Genomic DNA, 20,794 nt, shown 5'->3' with positions numbered 1-20,794 from the left:
CAACTCGTAACAAATTAAACACATTCAAAGGATTATATCTTTATGGTTCTTTGGTCACTTTATTAGTGAAACCAAGGCTTTCTCATTCATATCATATCACTCCTTTGTGATCAAGTCACACGTTGAAGACAGAAAACGAAACTACTCGTATTTCAACGCGCAAAACAATATATCAATCGCGAAACCCACGATCATCTCGTCACGTCCAGTTGTGAAGCGAAAGAAGAATTTCCTCGGTTCAAAACTCATTATTCCTCAAGACAAGCAACCGAGTCTCCGTATATCATTCTTTCAAGACCCAATTTGGTCTTAGCATTGATCAAACACATATATAGTCTATAGGGATTAAGCTGAATGGTTTCAATTGGAATATAGTGGCGATTCGTAAGTTCAACATTCCCTATTACATTTTTTTCCCAGTTGGTTTTCAATATTACTCATCAAGTCTCATTTCAACAAAATCCACCACGCCGTGATCGAGAAACACGTCCTTTTTTTGAGTCTAGCTCTGTGTCTGGATCATCGGATTATCATTCATCGTTGATTTCCTGAAACTGGGCTAATCAATCATTTTACCGATCAAACTCATGTGGTCAATCAATAGTCGGGGAAAATATATACACACAACACTCAAACGCATTGACACCTCGTTGTTACTCTCTCATCCCCAATTCCCACTCATTCGCTCCACAATCATATTATCCATATTATAACATCCCTTATTCTCATCTGGCTTCGCCACTGTCTCAACATGGACCCATTACTCATCGCCCACCCTCCCACCACCTTTGCCCAAATGTCGGTCGCAACAGATGACGAGATGGCATTCGACTCGTATTGCATAGTATGTGATAGGTTGATCGTAACTCCAAAAGAGGTCGAGCCAGTAGCAGAGGGACCAAAGTCAGTCAAGAAGAAGTTGGGTGGTGGAACAATCCGAGTGAGTTTCGATATCTATCTAGACTTGTATCTAGTACATATCTGATCATTTCATGGGTTGTCAAAGGTGAAAAACCCAGATGGTACAACTACAACGCGTACTGCGAATGGGCAGAAAGTAACTAGACCAGGATTGAAACGAAACCCAGCTTCAGCAGCACGTCTCGCTGCTCTGAACGCAACATCGAAGATGCAACCTCTCACACGATCCAAGACGACAGACGCTACATCACCTTCAGTTGAATCGCCACCTAAATCAGCAGAAGAGTCATCATCACCACAATCACATAAACTCGTCACTTTTAGAACCAACAACAACAACACTTGCTCAACAGGATTCAAATCATCAATATATTGCTCGAAACAATGTATGGAACAAGACGCTGGAAAATCATCAGAAGCATATGCCAACATAGCTAGAACGTTATCATATGATTTTTCACACGCTTTCCCTCTAGATACTCCAGGTGTTACGGTACCGGACCACGCGAGAAGTCCATATGGTCCACCTTCACCTCTTTTCGTCTCTGGATCGGACACAGAATCATCTGCCGCATCAAATGCAGGTGGGTTGCAAGACCATTCTGGACCAGCAAGTTCGGCACCTAAATTCATGGAATACTTCAGATTAGGCAAAGAAGGTCCTGACGAAGCTTGGAAAGCCGTCCAACGGGATAGAAGAAGTTCAATGCAACCATCAGTAAATCGTTCTGGTGCGATTAACCATCCCTCAACTGAGTCCTTGTCAAGTCTGTGGAACGGCGACTACGAATTGGCATTGGGAAGATCAGTCTCAGGTTCAGGTAAAATGAGAGCTATGACACCTTTCCAAATGCCTGATCGAGAAACTGGTGGACCAGGAGCAGCAACGGGAAATGGAACAAGATCTTATTCGATTTCAAGTGAACAATCAGCACCAATCCCGGCTACGAGAGTACCGCTTAGAAGATCAGATTTAAGTCATACTTCTTTGGCCGCTTCCCCTTCATCAATGCAAGGTGTACCGATCCCACCTGAATTCGGTTCCGCTCCTTCCCATACACTTGATCTGCTCCAATCATATGCTCACGCTTTCCCTGTTCGAAGTCCATCTGGTCTTTCAACCAGCGTTCAAAGAGGATTTGTTTTCCCCGGATCAACAACTATGTCACCTGCTCCCTCGGAAAGTAGACGATCAAGCATTTCAAGACCTGTATCAGGTACTGTTCGAGCTAAATCCAGAACTGAAGCCACATGGGATTCGTTTGGCAAAGAAGCTGTTGAGGAGAAGAACTATAAGTCTTTCTGTAAGAAAACAGGTCAATCTCAATCGCAATCCACAGCAACTGCCATGTCAGTACCGGATAATTATCGAGGTAGAACCGAATATTCGCTGCATGATAATACACCCAAACAAAGTCTCGAGAAAGGAGTTGGAGGATGGAAAATCAAGTATTTTCAGCCTTCTTCAACTTTGATAGATAGGAGCGGAACCATCAGAAGAGATCGATCAGCGTCAAGTGACAACTCTTCACGATCAAATGGTTCCCAAGCGAACTCAAGTGGCATGACAATCCCAAGATCGAGTCATCTGTCTAGTTCAAACTCAACCGCTACTGCCAGAACACCGTTAACATCTCGAATGCCACCCCCTGCAACTCTTCCTAATCGACCATCGACAACTGTCCCTTCTTCGTCCCTCTCAGGATCATCAGGTTTACCTTTGCCTGATATAGCCAATTTGAAAATTGAAGCTGGTGGATGTGGGATTGAATCAAATTCCATGCCTAAAAACGGTTTCAATTGGGAATCATCTGAGAAGAAAGGAATGAAGACTTATCAAATCCCAGATGCACCTCAATTCAAGTTGGACAGAAACAAAGCTGGTCTATTTTATTTCCAGTAAATGAAACTTTCAGTATCATCAAAGACGTATCCGAAATCATCGGATCGTCAATAACAAACACATCAATCAATCAAACAAATTCATTGAACAAGCAAACATACCAGCATTTTTGTCAATACCTTACACAGCATTTCCACTATACCATCCATTTCCGTTGTTCATCGATTTCCAATAACATCAATTTAGCATTGTAGATTTCGTAGGGTTGTAAAAGAAATCAATCATTTTTTTCGCATCGACATTGAGCATTTGTAGAGGTCTGAAAAATTGACCATTTTTTTATATTTTATATAATTTCCGTCGTCTCTGCACACCGTGTAGAGAGATATCCAGTCTTATATCAGACTGGGTTTTTAATCAATTGTGGTTTGAGGAGTTAAATTGAAGTGGAGGAAACAAAGCCGAAGTTGTATATGATCGTACCTATGAACATGTATAACGTGTGAAGTTGCAATCTTATCACATCATCGTGAAGAGCGTGAAACTGTAGATCGCAGTCATGGCCCAGCGTGACCCAGCGTCTTGAGTGATCTGCTGTTCCAATCATTTTGGTGTCAGGAAGAAGGATCTTGGGGATCCAGATTGACTTGCATTTTGTCTTCAGTATCGAGGAGATGAGAGTAACCGGCGGCCGGGTGAAGAAGTAATTACCGAAAGGAGTAATTTCCCATCGCCATGCACAGGTATCAAACGAGCTAGAAAAAGGCTTTTCAATGTTGTTGTCGATGCTTTCGAATGATCTGGGTGGGAGATTGGGCTTTCAGCACAGCATCGTCGAGGTGATCTTGATCCACATCCGTATGATGGTAGAGTACTCGAGTATTGTTCTAGCGAACAGTCTAACATAGAATACATTCCTTGATAAACCTCAACCTCTTGAGGTTTATATATTCGATCGCCGAAGGGCTACCTCTCTCCTGCTCTGCTCGCTCGGTGCCCGGTCCCAAGGTGGCATACGCGGTTCAAAATAAAGTGGAAAAACAGTGACTTTAGTAATTGACAACAATAATAATCCGTAATCCAAAGGAAATTTGTTACATACGGAATCATCTGCCATCTGCCATCTCCTACTCAACATCATAGACAGCAGCAAGTTTTATCAGAGGGAAAGGGAAACGTAATACCCGAAAGAAAGCATTCTATCATTAGCGAAGGAGAAAAGGGGGAAGGGACTATTACCAAGCAAAGCAAAGACTATTATGTCTACGCCAACGTTGTTCACCTTGAACATTACTGAAAATGAACAGGACCTCGCAAATGAGAACGGTAATGGCGATGAAGATGAAGATGAAGATGGAAACGGAGTTGGTTTAGGTTTATCATCAAATTATTATAGTATCAACAATAACCATAAAACAAGAGAGGTAGATTCACCTATACAAATTCCAATAACATTAAACGAGGAGCCTGATTCATATTATTCGTGAGTTGACGTTTCGCATGGTCTATTGTCGAAGGGATACAAATCCCCCCCTCCCACTTCTACTGTCTCAATACCCTTGTTCCTCTCTGCACTTTCTTCTTATCGATCTGGTCGATCAGATTTGATTGATGAGAAGAGCTGAGCGTGCACTATGATCTTTTGAAATGTCTAGTGCTAATTGTGTGAATTTCAAACTCTTACCCATATCTCATCGCGCTCCTTTGACCACACGTATAACAATACAATCTAATCATCCAATACCAATATACATGACCTCTAATTATCATTACCCCTCGAAATCAACTTATCAACCGTGATTCAAACGACCTCTCGACTTTTGTCTCCCGACGGAAATGTTCGCTACCTTTCGCTGGATGAAATCCTAATTCATTTTTCGATTTAACCCACTTCCCAACACAACATGTTCCCTTTCGAAAACGACCTTATGATCGCTTCGTTGCATTCCACAACCCTCCGACCCCTAATCTTCCTTTATCCTCCTGCTACAACCTCAAACTGAATGTCATATCCATACAAAAATATCATATATCCCCACTCCATCAACAATGTCGTGTCTTGGACTGAAACATTCCTTTGAAATAATTTCAACCTGATAACAGTCTAAATACCGAGTCTCCTTTAAGAGGATCACGATCATTCGATTTTCCCTCAGCACCTTCCTCATCATCATCTCCCTCCGCATCTGGATCTCGCACACCTCCCGCCTCAACACCTATACGACCTAGAAGATATAGATCTCGTACGTCGACAATGTCAAATTACACACCGCCATTACCGCCTGTCATGTCGAGGGAAAATTCATCAGAGGATATGCACCAACAACACCGATCCCACTCCATAGACTCAGAGGATATGGTCGGTCAGTCATCTAGTTTAGACGCTGGTCCATCGAGATTATCGTCCTCTTCCGCATCAACTATAACAAATATGCTACAGCCACCCAAAAATGGAAGTAACGGAGGTGGAAGAAGAGCATCGAAATCAATTTCTGGGACAAGACCAGCAGTCATAGTCACCCCTGCAGCATTCAAAAGGACACAATCATACTATACACCTCAAATCAAAGCAGCTAAAGCATTTCCTTCATCACCTATTCCTTCAAGTCCCGAATTGAACCCCAATATCGTCAAGAGAAGAACTTCTATCCCAAGTCTAGTTAGACGATATACAGCGAGAGAAGAAGATGGTATAGAAGAGTTACCTAACGAAGATTTCCTAGAACCATCATCTGCAAATAGTATAGGAAAAGGAAAAGGGAAAATGATTGAATCAAGAGCAAGATCAACAAGTACAAGTGTTGTCATACCTCAAACGCAGAATCTCACGGAAAACTCAACCTATACATTCCCTTCACAACCTCCTTCTTCAGCTTCCATCCCGGAAACATCTTATACTCATTCACCCGAAATTCCATCCGCGTCCCAATCATGGTCAGCCATGCCGCTCTCTCCTCCATCATCGGATAGGCATTTGTCTTCCCCTTCAGAACCGACGTCGTCATTCTTGGCGTCAGCATACAATGCCGGTGAATCATCAATTGCACGTCTATTGGGATGGGTCAGACCGAAAAGACATCGCTATGACGGCATGGCATATCGTCGTGGGTCAGATGATAACTCGGAAAAGGGATTGAATGGTTCAGAAGAAGAACAGGATGATGATGACGAAGGTGAACAGACAGGAGTTGGTGGATCTATGAGAAGACCAGGAAAGTATTGGGGTGTTTGGGGTTCAGGTGAGGATCAATTCGAAGAGTCAAGTTCTCTAGGTTATTTCTCTCTACCACCCACACCACCTTTAGAAGGAGAAGAACAGTTTTCTCAAGCTGCCCTTCCACCATACCAAAATACACTTCCGACACCTGCATTATCATCAAAATCACTCTCAAGAGACAATTCGAAACGTTCCAACAAATTGAAAAAAGTATTTCGGAAACGTACATCCACATCTCGTGATCAATCTACACATAATGGGTCTCATGGATGGTTGACTACTTCTCTATACAACATGTGGTCTGGTTTAGGGAGCGGTAAAACCGCTGAAGTGGTGAGAGAATTAGGTTGGACAGTTGGATTATTGGTCGGAACTTTCTTCGTTACTGCTGCTATAGTCCTTTGGTTGATCCAAAGTATGCCAATGTGAGTTTCGCTCTACCAACCCCATCACCACAATTGACAAAAGCTGACCGACACATGCAGTACTACCCTCAAACACATACCCAAATCAACAACCGATCTTCAGGTCTTATCAGCTGAAATCAAATCGTATATGGCTGCAAGTGACGCGGGTTGGTGGCATACTATCGGAGTCCTCACCTTTGTCGGATGCTGGAAACATGCTTGGAGTGTTCCTGGTGCCGTAGTCTTGGTGAGTAATCAGCTGAACGATGGTTTCTGAAGCTTGAGCTTACAAGTGTCATTCGCTTTCAGAATATCCTGGTCGGATCTCTTCTCGATCCCATGCCAGCACTTGCTTTATTGACTATAATCACCGCGACCGGATCACTAGGAGCATACTCCCTTTCCCGACCGTTAGCGCCACTCATTGCTGTCCTTTTCCCTAAACCACTCGCTTTAGTACGTGCGGCTCTCGCACCTGATTCGACTCCAGCTCCAGCTACGGCTCACCAATACGTCGATGAAACCATCACTCCTGTTCAAACATCTTCAGACCCAACTGTGTCCCCCATCGGTGGTCCAACGGATAAATCAGTTGTATGGCGAAGGTTGTTGACCATGCGAGCGATGGGCTTCGTTCCTTGGAGTGGAATGAACGTAGCATGCGGAGTCGTAGGAGTGGATTGGAAGATATTTTGGGTAACAACAGCCGCTGGAAGTGCAAGCTGGTCCTACGTCACCGCATCCGTCGGACATATATTATCAAGACTCAAAGTACCCACGGGGGCATTAGTAAATTCAGGTGTATTGGGAGATGGGTCAACGATCACGAATGAAGAGATCATCAATGGAGAAAGTCTAACTTCACTACTTCGAGATCCAATATTAATAGCAAAATTGATTTTCCTATCTGCTATAACATTATTACCTGTTATTCTCAAGCGAAGGAATGGACCATCATCAAGTTCAAGTGAAGTAAATCCGGATTTAAACGTAGAAAATACTGATTCAGCTTCTACACCAAGAACATCATCTTCATCATCGTCATTTGAATTAAACGACATGCCAAGAAAACCACAACATCCCACAGTATCAACTTTAAGATTGGATTTAGATGGCATCTCCAATCCACCAATGTCACCTCTATCTCAAAGTTTAGCTCAGTTTACGCCGACTCCAAGAGTATTTGATCTATTCAGTATTGGTAGGACGATCATTCGCACAGGTCAAAGAGGTTTGAACGGGGGAATAAGAGGTGCTGAAAGGATCGTCAGAGGTTCCACAACTTAGAAGCAGGGCATCCAAATAAGAATACAGGTAGTACAGATGTAATTAAGGGAGAAGCGAGAAAGGAGAAGAGTATATGTATAATTCAAAACCTTCACCATGTAAAAGTGGATGAACAGATCTCTACAATCAATGTTTGTAACAAGTATCATGCATCATGACAATGACGATTTTCCGTACATGGCATGTCGTGCTCCAAAATGTACAACATGTTATACAATATGACTGCTAATTTCACTCTTACTACTATAATGGTCAGTATATCACCTCTTGGCTTCCATTTCTTCCAATTGAGAAACTAAATCATCCATTAGATCATTAGTCTTGCCATCAACTGATTTTCCGACGCGAGTTTCAGTGATAGGTCTACTTTGAGTCTGTGTTTGTGTTTGGAATGAAGTTGGAAATAGCATTGACGGACTTGGGATATTCGTTGATGATGAGGAAGAAGGTAATAATAATGAAGACGGGTTGTAACCAGGTGCGATTTTCCTCAAAACGTCTTTCCTGAATCCGACAGAAATGGACTGATAATCAGCTATCTGGCTTTTTGCACTGTGGAAATAGTAGTAAGAGGTGATGGGTATTTGTGAGTAATTCTGACAGCAGAATGAGGTTTGATCTGTATGTGAGATGGGAAAAGGGACGAAAATAGAGAAGAGAGAAGCTCGACTTACTCTCTTTGCTCTTCTTCTACTTCTCGCTGGTGGAGGATCTCTGCATTTCTAGCTCTTCGTTGTGAGATCGATTCAGCTGCTGAAGGATGGGTTGAAAGTATATGTTCTTCCAACGAGAATGGATAAACGAACTGATCAGTTGTTTTAAGGTTACGTTAGTCCTGATTCAATGTATAGCCGTGCTTTTCACAGAACACAGAATTGCAACACTAGTAAGATGCGTCGGGAAGTAGTCTTGGTGAGGATAGCCAGAATGATACCACCATTCCAGTACCGATATGGACAAAAATTCAAAAATACTCACATAAGCCGTTATATCCTCTGGTAACGGATGTATGTCATTCGGCATTTCGATCTGTAATCCAACCAAGCCTTTACCAATGAGCGAGCTATTCTTGAGGTTTTTCATACGATCCCAGCTTATGGAAGCCACGCTTACAGGTTTGGGAAGCCATAGCGAAGGTGATTTAATCAATGGGATAGTAGCTGCAGCTGAATATTGCTGTGATATTGGTCCTATAACGACGAGAGATGTACATCTCAGTCTCAGCAAATTCACTTGCTTGGTAAATCCAGACATACCTATCTCCGCTGCTGTTACCATGGTTGACGTGCCTCACACTCTTGTCTAGTGGTCTTTGTCGTTCTCTATAGCTCAACGTCTACACGCATAGGAATCAACAGATACAGATACATCCCAGGAGGGGTTACGTGCGAAGGGATGACGAATAGATGCCTGATCACGTGACTCACTGGTATGACGCGTGAATTGTGTCAGCGTTTTTTTTTTTTTTTCTGGTTCGTTTTTTTTTTTTATCCCATTCGACATTATCCGATTTCACCTTCTTTCCGACATAACTCTCTTCCAATATCATCCATTTTGTTCGAATTTGATCTTCATCGTGTACCGCATTCATCGAGCATCACTTATTCCCCACTCCAGATATGACACGCTGTCGATAGCCACACATTCCGTCGAAACTCGTATACATTCATCTTATTTCCTCCCTTGTCCCGAATTTTTCCTTACAAGCTACCTTGCGACATCGAGAGTTCAGATCTCTTTTCGGATCTGTATCCATATGTCCATTCACTCAACATCCCCCTACCGATCACAGAGTATTCGAGATCGCTTCTCAATTTGAAACTGTTCCAATCTCTACGATTCTCAATTTGAAACTGTTCCAATCTCTACGACTTTCTGGATCATCCAAAATCTCGACTATTTTCCTATTATGCATTTCTCGAGAATTGTTCGTCATCTATGAGAAGCCGTTGATATCATTCTACATTCAATTCGTCGAGAAACAACCTTTCTTCGAACTCATTAGAAAGTCGAGACGATTACGTAGAATACCTCTGCCACTCGTCGAAGCTCGTGGAATTCAGGTTATTTCTCTCTTCGTCCCAAACAATCACCTTTAATGTTTACACCCTGCTCCTAGGATGGAACTCGAGTATGTAGAACAATCAAACCTCGAGGAGGACGAGGAGGACGAGGAGGTCAGTACATTGATAACATTGTGGGAAGAGAACTTGATCCATTGCTGATCCGAACTTCTTATTCCTCCTTCTATCAGCCTCGACCATTTACTCCGGAAAAAATGAAGCAGATCAGAGACCTGGTCGACACTCATGCAATTGCTGCTAACGAATGTATTCGGACTGCCGCTTCTTCGGGAAACATAACTGGCATTATGTTTCATCTCACCAATATAACTTCTATCCTAGAAGATTATTCTACTCTCGGACCCCATTTACCTCAAAATATCTTCCACAAAACCACTTTTCGTCTTCGTGCACTCTTAGATCAGCTTGATGACTTGCGGCACCGCGTCAACGCACGATCATATAAACTACCTTCGTTTTCTCTCCAATGGGTACCTTCAGAGAAGGGGGGAATGAAGCTTGATTTGGATATTAAAAAGCTTAAATGGCTCGTATCTCTTGGATATTCGGATGAGGAGATCGCGAGCGATTGGTTCGGTGTCTCTAGGAGTAGCATATTTCGACATAGAAAAGTAGAAGGGATAAAGAAGAGAGATTGGACTGATATGGACGAGGAACAACTGTTACAAGTAAGCAAGCTTTCTTACCTGTCACCTTCCTTTTTCTGCGTTCTTCTTACCGTTCGGCCGCTTTTGAGTACGTCTCTATCTCCCATTTCTTGATCCAAACTCATCCATTCTCGTTCACCTCATTCTCGTCTCGCTTCACCTCGACGAATATCATAGAAGCCAGGCCAAGATTCACGAATCTCAACGCCAAAGACACAGCTATCGATACTTGTGTTCATTCAATTTACGTTTTATTCAATATTGATATCGCGTTTCAGGCCATCAGGATGGTGTTTCATATGGGCAGCGGGCTAGAGGGTGAGAAGGGGGTACACTCCGGACTCAAGGAATTAGGCGTGAAGGTCACACAAAAGCGTGTCCGAGATGCTCTCAAGGTCTTTTACAATCGACCCGGCAAGGAGCGACGAGCAATCATCAGGAGAGTTTATCACGTTCCCTTCATCAACTCACTCTGGCACATCGATGGCCACCACAAACTGGGTCCTTGGGGAATAGTCATTCATGGTGCTATCGACGGTTTCTCTCGGAGGATCATGTATATCTTTGTCGCAGATAACAATCGCGCATCAACCGTTCTATCTGCTTTTCTTCGAGCCACTGAGAAATACGGATGGCCTAGCAGAGTTCGAGCAGATCTTGGCAAGGAGAATTGGGAAGTAAAAGCACAGATGGAGAAAGTCAGAGGTGAGTCCAGTCTATTTCGTATTTGACAAATACTTCCCTCATTGACTCATTCTTCCAAGGACTCAATCGAGGCTCGTTCATTCAAGGTCCATCTACCCATAATCAACGAATAGAGCGATTATGGGTAGACATTCAACAGTGGTCCACCGCTCGTTACCGCCAACAGTTCATATACTATGAAGAACAAGGGTATCTCTGCAGAGATGACCCCCTTGAAATGTGGGCTCTTCACTTTGTCTATATACCCACTCTCAGAAAGGCTCTAGAGTTCTTCGTTGAAAGGTGGAACAATCATGGTATTCCGACTGAGAAAAACAGTACGCCTGTACAACTCTGGCACAGGAGTGAGTATGGCAATTGCTCGTAATTAGTAAATGCTAATCCGCGCTTCGTAGACTTGCGCGCCGCTGAAAAAATCCAGCTATCTCCTATTCAACATGTCGATCCGCTGACTGGATATCTTGAAGACCATTACGATGATCCTGACGCTGCCAAGAGATTCGAAGACTATGGCGTTGATCATTTTAAAGGGAGATCTGGTCACCAACTCAACGATAACGACCCACATAAGAAAACACCTGCGATCCTTAGCTCTTTGCCTGAAGATGTCAGAGCAATGCTTGAAAGCCTCGAATTCCGACAGCGGATTGAGGAGGTAGCAGGAGATGACAGGTGGACTTGGCCTCCCCCAGCTGATTTTGGTTTGGAAAGGTATCTTACTGTTGTACAAGAAGTCAACCGAATTGTACGTCAGGAGTTCCCAGCTTTGTATTCGTGACTTTGTACTTTATTCATATCGGTATTCATTCATGCAACTCAGCTTGAAACATACACACTTCAAGGCCACATACATTCGATGGTGCGAAATTGTTACCACTCGATACTAACAAGATCTGTCCATCTCAATTGACCCCCTTACACTCCCTTCCATTTTGGTTGAAAAACGTCTGTTCTCTAAGCAATTCGTCGGTGAGCATCCAACGATCGATTTATTTCAACGAGATCAGGACAAGTAATCGGTGAGGGTGGGCTACATATGGCTCAATTTTGAAGAAGTAGGTCTGGCATCTGATGAATTTGCATAGTTTCGCTTACAACTCCCCTTGTTGATAACATATGATGGGATATTAGAATATTTTTGTATCATCGAGACAAGAGGAAAGTACGAATACATGAAACAATCTACAAGATCGTTCGACAAAATATATCTAGCTTCCGTTCCGAGGTGATGACAGACTTCGTGTTCATCATCTCAATATACCGATACCGACCCATATTTTCCTGGTCCAAATCATTCCTGTCGAGATTATCCCTTATAACAGGCTGAGAGAGATAGCGTCTCTGTCAAGTAGGTCTTCCTGTATGCACATCTCGTCAGCTACTGGATGACAGAGGTGAGGAGATCGTATATTACCATATCTTAAGTAGACAAGGAACTGGTTTCGATGCTTTCTATTGTCGAAACACAGACAAGCGATCTATCACACTTTCAGCTCCCGATTGATTTGTCCATTTATCAGGTAACATTTGACATACCTCTATCCTCGAGCTTCTTCCTCTTCTTCAGGTATATCACTCTCATTCTCCAATCGCTTCTCCTAATCTGTTCTCCCTTTCTCTCTTCTTGGTTCGACACGATCGGCTCCTCTCTTTCTGACGCTCTCCACCACTTCATTAAGCCCCATCCCGTTTCTCAGAGCGGGTGTCACATTCTTGACGAAGGCGGTGCTGATCAGATGCGAGGGGAGTGATGAGAATAAAATCACCATATCATCGACAATGTTGAGGAGGCCAAAAACGGGAGCTCGTATTTCTTCTTGAAATCAATCTGGAGGTCGACCATTTGGCTTACTGGTTCGCTCGTTGATCCTTCCCCGATCCTGGGTCAGCACTGACGACCAGAGGGGAGGACCCGGGAGGGTAGAAAAGATGAGGATCCGAGAAGGTAGAAGAGGGGAGGACCCGGGAGGGTGAAGGGAATTATTTCTATAGAAAAATATATTAGCATTTCGCTCAAGGCGTTGGAGGAGGAAAGTGAACTCGCCTGGTTCGACAAGTATATACCAAACGATCTATCGACAATCAAGTTATATTGCTCTCATTAAGTATAGATCATATTGTTTCTAATGGGAAACCGGACGCCTCCCTGAAACATCATCAGAAGAGTAATGTAACCGAGAAATCCCGAAGAAACTCTATGCATTCCCAAGAAGCTGAGAGAAACGGTGAAGGAAGGCGGTGTCGAGTTTGACTACCAGGACTTTGTTACAAGTAGGCACAAATAACAATTCAGAGCCATATAACATTTCCAAAAAACGATAAACTGTCCTGGTGGTGATGAAAGGTGATACTTCAAATATGATGCCGCAGAAAGACTGCATATATGCATTCCCCAAGTCAGAACAGCTCAAGATCAAGAAAGGCTAAGAAACAGAACTTACACATTGATATAGATGAAAGGCATTAATGATTTCTCCAACGCACTCTGCAGTAGAGTTGAAATTAATCCCGCCAAATCGATATCAACTGGTAAGATCGAGATACTGTTGAGAGGGATGATAGAAGCCCTGTATGACCAAGTAAGCGTTTCTCAAACTTATTCACGAAGGAATTGGACCAGATAATCACAGTTTCGACCATCTTCAACATGGTTTCATCAAAAATCGTACCATTCACTACAATTCCGGGAGGAGACCGAGAGATTCGAAGAGAAACACCTTCTTGTCGATGTACTGATATGATATTCATTTCATACGGGGCCTGTTGTGGATATGATTTCTTGAATATAGAGGTTTGTTTGTGTTATAGAGGTAATTCAAAGAAGATACAGTTAAATCTTGACCGTCTTAGTGATAAGAGAGACGAACAAAGGTTTTCGACTCGGCGTTATAGAGCTACAACTGATACAGCAAGATGTGGCTTCTGAAAGATGCTCGTATACGCACCATACCATACCTATACACGAAAATCCAGCAGCAATCAGGTCTGTGCTGATGATTCCTCTCCGAATGGCCGAACTTGGCTGAAGTGTTTGATGGATGGGTATAAATCCACCCATTCTGGTCCATAGGTCGAGCTGAAAAGTCTTAAAAGTAGTGTGAAGTCAGACGAACGATCCAATACTAGGTGGTCGCAGAAATGAATAAAACTGATTAAGTTATCCTCTGTCGAAGACAGCAGAGTGATTGAGGAGACAAAGAGAGAAATTGATGTAAAGACGAAACACATAACGCCGGAGACTGATGAAGCAAAGTTCTCGATTACGTAATATTAAAGACGCGATGTATACAAACGACTTGAAGCGGAAATCTTAGAGTTTCGTGGTCGTTCAACAAGGTCATTGCATGATCATCCATCGACGTATGCTATGTTAGAATTTGAACGAGTATTCATATTGTAGTATCGGATCCCGAGATAGCGCTTGCTGATAGAACAGCTTCTGGAAAATGGTTGATCTCAAGGATATGCATCACGTCACACTGGTCTTTCCATCTCTGAACCTGCTTTTCTCGACCAGTCTCATGAGCGTTCGTTGAGTTTGCATTCTAGCGGACGAGGATGAGAGAATACAGACGAGTCTTCTCGAGATCTGTATATTCCATGAACGTCTGGATTAAGAAGCTTCCGATATTGGACTTCTTTCGTATCGGTTTCGGCACTTGTGGCTGCATCAGAATCCAAGGACGTGATACCATTATATTCTTGATGTGAACTCAGCTCGTGTATCATCCCAATCTATCAGGTCCTTGTAAGCACTCTGCAACATATGTTGTGGAGCAATCGCTGAGCGCTATATAGTCGAAACCGTTCTCCTTCCAATGTTTAAATCCACCTAGAAGATAAGGATAGACGTACCGCGATTTGTCCATCACAGGGCATTACAACATAGATGAGTATGCACCGCCTGTAAAGCCCACAAGAACGCCAATCATTCTCGACTATATCGGCCTCTCGTCGTAGATTCGGTCAATGCCCTGGCACAATCGGATTCTAGGTGAAAAAATAATGTCACAATGTACTACGGTTTCAAGCGGAGAGGTACCACACTTAAATTCATTTCAGTACATAGGAATACAAACTCATCTGTCAGTGCGATACCGGCACTACGTTTCGAGACGACGTCATCTACATCTCACACATAATGCGGAAGCAGGAAATAGAAAGGCATCGAATTACTGTTATCGACGACGAGTTAATTTCTTCTTTGTAAGATATTGGCTAGCCAAGAGCTTTTGGTAGGAGCCTTTCTACTTCTTGCTTCCGACAAGTATGCAGATGGCGGCTGATAATTGTATATCAACGAAACGTAGCGAGCGTGTGTAGAAACACCACTTATCGCAGACACCCTCGACCCCTGAAACAGAATTGCGAAGACAGTAGTAATAGTGGTAGTCATTACGTATATGACTACCAATCCGAAATGAAGGCGAAGAAGAGACGCAGTCAGATGAAACAGCCACGATTCCTGGCATCCGAAAGCATTCCCAGTAAGCCAGGAACCCCCCACAAACGGCCCTCTCCAAGGGCGGTGCTTGAACCTACAGACTAGATGGGACGGTCAGCCTAGTCCGACCTCAAATTCGGCCTGGCGATTCTAGGACACCTACGAATATCGTCCTCAATCATCTAAATAGGCATGACTCTTCGAACACGGAAACGTTCACGGTGGGCCCAATTCACCACGAGAGCTTTCGCGTTAGCTGATCCGATTAGATAAAGTGATGTGAACCCTACGAGTACTCGAGTCGTAAAGCCGCCGTTCCATAAAGTTTATGAGTAAATCGCAGCTTCAAGACCTACCGAATGTGGTATATCATGTCGGTCGGCTGTTCGCTACCCTGAATCACGTAAAGATATTGAATTTCCTCGCGGAGATCTCGCGTGCTTGCATTTAAGAACGAGTTATCAAGTAACTGCTTTATGTGCTCTCAATTCATCTTTCGTCCTCCATGAGCAACACAACGATCATGATCAACATCAAGATGATGTGGACGGTCAGTATGGTACGCACAGACACCTTTGCCACAGCAATTTTTCAGTTTCGCCGAGAAATTCCGGCCAAATCGCACTGACCTCTTCCAGTTTCGATTTCTCTTGTCGAGATGAGATGCCAATCGTCTGGTTCTGTCTCCTTTGTTACTTTATAACTTCATTACGCCTCGATAACTTCAATACAAAGAGAATCATATCTGCAGATTCGATTCCCTCTCACCCGTAGCAAGATGAATCCTAAATTGACCCCTCAGGAGGTTAGTGTTTCTCCCTCCTATCGACGGTATCCGCTGACAACTGTCGTTTTATACATAGCTACGAGAATCTCAGGAGTGGAAGGATCTGAAAGAGTTCAGAGAATTCCAAGCTGCTAAAGAGAAAGCTACCCAGAATCCTCAGCCTGGTGATCAATCCCATCGCCGCCCTATCCCAATGACACGAGCTCCAATTGCTCCTGTCTTCGATAGCTCTGATGAAGAACCCCCTCATCAGCTTTCCCCAGAATCTACGATGGAAAGCCTTTCAGCCATCGGTGATACCTCTCTATCTCATCAAAGTGGAAAATTTTCTATCCCATCTTCGAACGCGTATACCAAGGGTGCTTTGACTCAGCACTCAACAGCCGATTTCATGCGCAAGGGTCAACACCAGAACTCTCCTGCTCAGTCTCATCCTGGTCTACCTTTACAACCCCGCCGCTCCCAAGGAGCGGTTGGAAATAAAACAATTCACAAGACCAAGCAATCTCCGATGGTGATGCAAAAACCATTCGGCACTGCCTCAACTAAAGCGTCATCAGTTAAAGCTACATCTGAAGATACTCAGAAGAAGGCTATCCTCCTTGGCAGCGAATCCAGGGTGTGTATTTCATGTGCGATGTAAATTGAGTGTCTTATTGACGTGGTCGTCCTCTTATAGGTTACCCTTCTGCCAGATCATAGATTTCTTTCGGTGAATCTTGCTGAATTCCCTTTGAAAGAGCTTCGGGAGTTCCTCGAGGAGCGAAACCATATGCAACATCCTTGCATCCGAGCAAATGATTCAGTGAGTGCTATAAAGACCAAATTGGACAAAGAGTTCAAGGGCCTGGTTGATACATTCACGAATGAATACGCGTGAGTACTATACGCCCAAAGCTATCCTTTCAAATGGACTGTACTGAGACTATCTATACAGCTGGGTCGTCTTAAATGACAATCGCTCGACGTTTCGCATTTATAAAGGCGTAGAGGAGACTGAACCGTCTCAGCTTCTTATGGTCTACAAATCGAAGAAAGAAGCATTCTTGGTCATCAAGGATTCCAATTATAGAGATAATCTGTGGGAAGAATACCTTGAAAGCTATGGGGAGGAAAGCACGGTCGACAGGGAAGAACCAGCAAAGGTGAAGAATGCTGTTCAAAGAACCAAGGGTGGGATCCAAACGGGGGAGGTAAGCTGATTCCTGCACCCACATATGACAAACCGCTGATATGTCCTAAGATGAGATCCTCCGTTCCTCATCAAGATAAAAGAAAGGTCTCGAGTTCAGTCAACCACTCAAGCCCCATCTCTGCTTCGATTCCCTATTCCGATGAAGAGGTCAAGCCTGATCTCACCTTTCTCGATTCCGCCCGACATCAACCCACGGTTAAAGGAAAAGGACGACCTCATTATGACCTCAATAGAGAGGCTGAGGCGTTCTTTGCATCTTACAATCCAACGACTTCTGATTCCTCGGTTGAAATTATCTCACCAATTCCTGGGGTGATCAAGAAAGGAGAGCCCGTTGCTTCCTACAGATCCCAACCTTCAAAGCGATCGATATCAGGTTCGAATCAGCCTACCTCGCCCAAGAAACCCAAAGGTCGATCTCAAGTCAAACATAGGATTGAAATTAGCCCTATTGGGGTCCGCTCTGTGGAAAGAAAGACCAAGACCGCTCAGAAGGCGATGGCAGAACTCAATATCCTATCCAGCCCAAAGAAATCCAAGTCTGGAGAAAGTAGCACAGCTGATGCGGAGATCACAAATGAAGGTGAGGATGAAAATGAAGAGGAAGATGAGGTCGAAGCAAGAGTTCAACCCCTTCACCCAGAAGTGGTAGCTCGTTATGAGGACCATGTTGTGGACGGCATGAACTGTAGGACAATTCATATGCCTTCACCTGTTCCTACACCCTCTCCGCCTCCGCTTACTGCGAGAAGATCAGGTCGAACTCGTAGGTCTTTTTCATCTGTGACTCCTCTGTCCTTCATATCGCTGTTGTCAGGATATCTCTTGGATTATTACTGATTCGTGGTCCTTGTGATAGAGAAATCCCGAAAATGATCAAGACGAGAGGGGACGTAAGCGTCCGACACTGTACAAACTCATTCTCTCTTCATGTTTGCTGGAATGGACAATCGCTTGTTTACATAAATCCTTCCTGATACCCCTTCTTCTATATTATCACTAATGAGACGATCCCCAGGGATAGAGAACCGCTTGTATATAGACCTGGTGGATATCATCATGCATCGAACGTCTGATGAAATACTGGAGAGAAAATACTGAAATTTAACGATGTGAGATACGCATAGAATATGTGATGAGACAGGTTATGTTGATACTCGAACATATTCTTTGAGAAAGCTTAATTATATTTGGATTCATTCCACTCTCCTTCAATTGAAAATAATTATGAATCATTCATAAACAATTCGACGGATGTCCGCTACCGAAACATAATATCAAAACAAAATAGACAGCGAGAACGATTCAATGATATGACTTTGAGTAGCGGAAGCTAACAGACCAAACATCTTCAGTGACGCTTCAGCTTCCCTCAAGTCCCTCTCGTCCGAAAGGGAAGAATATTTCAATTGTTACTCACCTTGATAAAATCCCTTCCACCTTTCGCCATTAAGGGACACCCAAGGTTTTAGGCTCTACATTCTGTTCATCGACGATATGTGCGAATTCCGATCCCCTGTGAGCCGAGAAGCTGGCAGAGAGATCCTATGAGTGTTGTTTGGGTGACTTTGTTACAATGTGGTCGGTTACCATCAAGGATAGAAGAGATTGGAAGATAGCAGCCAGAACTCAATGGTAAACATCGAGTATTGCCTACGTCATAGCTGGCGGTCAAGTCCGTATGTCCGTAAGTACCGGTGTGCCGGAGGGTTGATAGGAAGCTTAGAAAATCTAATCTCTTGCGTTATCTTGAGAGAGAAAGAAATTTGAACCATGTTAGCCATTAATGAAGCTGAAGCTCGTTCCAACAAGCATGTCTGGGCTGGAGGTGATGAGATATGAGTACAAGAGCTGTCTCATGTATATCACGGCTTTATCCGGGGTTATAAACATGATAAGGACGAAGTTTCGAGTCAAAGGATGCCTTAAACGTGGTAATTAACAGTAACCAATCATCGGACGATGATGGCGCCATACACACAGTATCTTTCTAAGTAAACACACACAGTACTAACCGTCAAGAATAAACATCCCCCTCCTTCTTTCATGATCATTGTTCTTTCACCATACAAACTAAGTCATACTGATAAATCGTAACAAACAGAAAACTCAATATCAGTATGGCGAATAAATCAACAAAAAAAGGTTCTGTCAGTCAGAGACGACGGGTATCTCGTGAGTGCATCGACGTTGATAGATATTCTACATGCGACTGAATTGCTAGAAACTGATCGTGATCTGTCTCTTTCCTCACAGGATCGGCGAGAGGGAGGTACGTTTCCGACGCGTTCCTCAGAGTGGTGGTGAGGGATGAAAGAGGAGAGGGTGAGTCGTTTGGAAGCTATTCCTCATCGGTTTATGCGAGAGGGAGAATCGGTTGAGCTAGCTGACGAGATGAAAAATATAGTGACGAGGACTCGAGCAGAGTTGGACGCCTCCGACTCTTTGATGGACGTAGACGATGGGGATAAAGAGGAAGAAGATCAAGTGACGGAAGATGAAGGTGAGCTTACTCTGTCTGATGATACTAATGATCACTATCCCATTCACTATCAAAATCCATGCTGACGAGATTGTTCTTCGGATAGATGATCTTCAATTAGTACGTCGATCAGACGTACTAGGTGCCGGAGAGGTAGTTGTATCGACAGCTACAAGAGGTAAGCAGCAGTGGGATATCTTAATTGAGCGTCGGCTGATGTCTCATTTACAGATGACGTAGAAGTCGAGGTGTTAAGTGACACCCAAGAAATCTCTGAATCACAGAGAGGAGTAGGTGTTACTCAACCCTCTTCCGATGCTCCTGGCGTTAGAGGAGCAAGATCAGAAAGCCCAGTGAACTGTAAGTCTCATATACAATGAATTTAGCTGATAGATCGAAGGGGAGCTTATTCCAGAATCGTCGTCCGACGATTCTATTCAATCCATCCCTCCCCCTTACCGTTATGTTGGAGCGGATCGTCCCCCCCGCTACGGTCTAATTGAAGGAAGACGTGAAGTCATTCTCAATTCACCAGGTCCAACAAGCGATTGGACTCCTCCCGAATGGACTCCTCACCATGCCTCCTCCCCTTCCCGAGAGAGGTCTCTTCCGCCTTCAACTCCTCCTGCTGCTGGTCAGCAAAATCAACCTTCGACTGGATCGAACCCTGGTTCCTCACCGACGTCGCCGAGAAAATCTCGAGATTCTCTCCAAACGAGAGAATATATTCTTGTAAGTGTTAACTACATTTAAGACCACATTCATCGATAATGGA

The 20,794-nt window shown here is 43.7% G+C and overlaps 7 protein-coding genes across 7 annotated transcripts; 6 read left to right on the top strand and 1 right to left on the bottom strand.

Annotated features, from left to right (window-relative positions):
• Positions 1 to 751: 751 nt before the first annotated feature.
• On the top strand, positions 752 to 2,824 carry IL334_006805 (uncharacterized protein; the record flags this gene model as incomplete). The annotated part of the gene is made up of 2 exons (XM_062938502.1): positions 752 to 940; positions 1,007 to 2,824. 2 exons carry the CDS (start codon positions 752 to 754, stop codon positions 2,822 to 2,824), a joined length of 2,007 nt encoding a protein of 668 aa, XP_062794553.1.
• A 1,199-nt stretch (positions 2,825 to 4,023) lies between these two features.
• IL334_006804 (uncharacterized protein) lies at positions 4,024 to 4,251 on the top strand (the record flags this gene model as incomplete). The annotated part of the gene is made up of 1 exon (XM_062938501.1): positions 4,024 to 4,251. The coding sequence occupies one exon, from the start codon at positions 4,024 to 4,026 to the stop codon at positions 4,249 to 4,251; it is 228 nt and encodes a 75-aa protein (XP_062794552.1).
• A 767-nt stretch (positions 4,252 to 5,018) lies between these two features.
• IL334_006803 (uncharacterized protein) lies at positions 5,019 to 7,675 on the top strand (the record flags this gene model as incomplete). Its single annotated transcript, XM_062938500.1, has 3 exons — positions 5,019 to 6,406; positions 6,467 to 6,635; positions 6,698 to 7,675. The coding sequence occupies 3 exons, from the start codon at positions 5,019 to 5,021 to the stop codon at positions 7,673 to 7,675; spliced, it is 2,535 nt and encodes an 844-aa protein (XP_062794551.1).
• A 260-nt stretch (positions 7,676 to 7,935) lies between these two features.
• On the bottom strand, positions 7,936 to 8,953 carry IL334_006802 (uncharacterized protein; the record flags this gene model as incomplete). Its single annotated transcript, XM_062938499.1, has 5 exons — positions 7,936 to 8,179; positions 8,350 to 8,480; positions 8,654 to 8,704; positions 8,789 to 8,865; positions 8,932 to 8,953. The coding sequence occupies 5 exons, from the start codon at positions 8,951 to 8,953 to the stop codon at positions 7,936 to 7,938; spliced, it is 525 nt and encodes a 174-aa protein (XP_062794550.1).
• Positions 8,954 to 10,693: 1,740 nt separating this feature from the next.
• On the top strand, positions 10,694 to 11,889 carry IL334_006801 (uncharacterized protein; the record flags this gene model as incomplete). The annotated part of the gene is made up of 3 exons (XM_062938498.1): positions 10,694 to 11,111; positions 11,171 to 11,455; positions 11,507 to 11,889. 3 exons carry the CDS (start codon positions 10,694 to 10,696, stop codon positions 11,887 to 11,889), a joined length of 1,086 nt encoding a protein of 361 aa, XP_062794549.1.
• Positions 11,890 to 13,564: 1,675 nt separating this feature from the next.
• IL334_006800 (uncharacterized protein) lies at positions 13,565 to 13,847 on the top strand (the record flags this gene model as incomplete). Its single annotated transcript, XM_062938497.1, has 2 exons — positions 13,565 to 13,640; positions 13,720 to 13,847. 2 exons carry the CDS (start codon positions 13,565 to 13,567, stop codon positions 13,845 to 13,847), a joined length of 204 nt encoding a protein of 67 aa, XP_062794548.1.
• A 2,486-nt stretch (positions 13,848 to 16,333) lies between these two features.
• Positions 16,334 to 18,413, top strand: IL334_006799 (uncharacterized protein; the record flags this gene model as incomplete). The annotated part of the gene is made up of 6 exons (XM_062938496.1): positions 16,334 to 16,360; positions 16,419 to 16,961; positions 17,022 to 17,218; positions 17,280 to 17,535; positions 17,586 to 18,303; positions 18,397 to 18,413. The coding sequence occupies 6 exons, from the start codon at positions 16,334 to 16,336 to the stop codon at positions 18,411 to 18,413; spliced, it is 1,758 nt and encodes a 585-aa protein (XP_062794547.1).
• Positions 18,414 to 20,794: the final 2,381 nt, after the last annotated feature.

The sequence above is a fragment of the Kwoniella shivajii genome, chromosome 9, assembly GCF_035658355.1.
Source record: "Kwoniella shivajii chromosome 9, complete sequence".
In the NCBI taxonomy this organism is placed as follows: Eukaryota; Fungi; Basidiomycota; class Tremellomycetes; order Tremellales; family Cryptococcaceae; genus Kwoniella; species Kwoniella shivajii.
The sequence above is the reverse complement of the archived record's forward strand: the minus strand, read 5'-3'. Positions and strand labels throughout refer to the sequence as shown.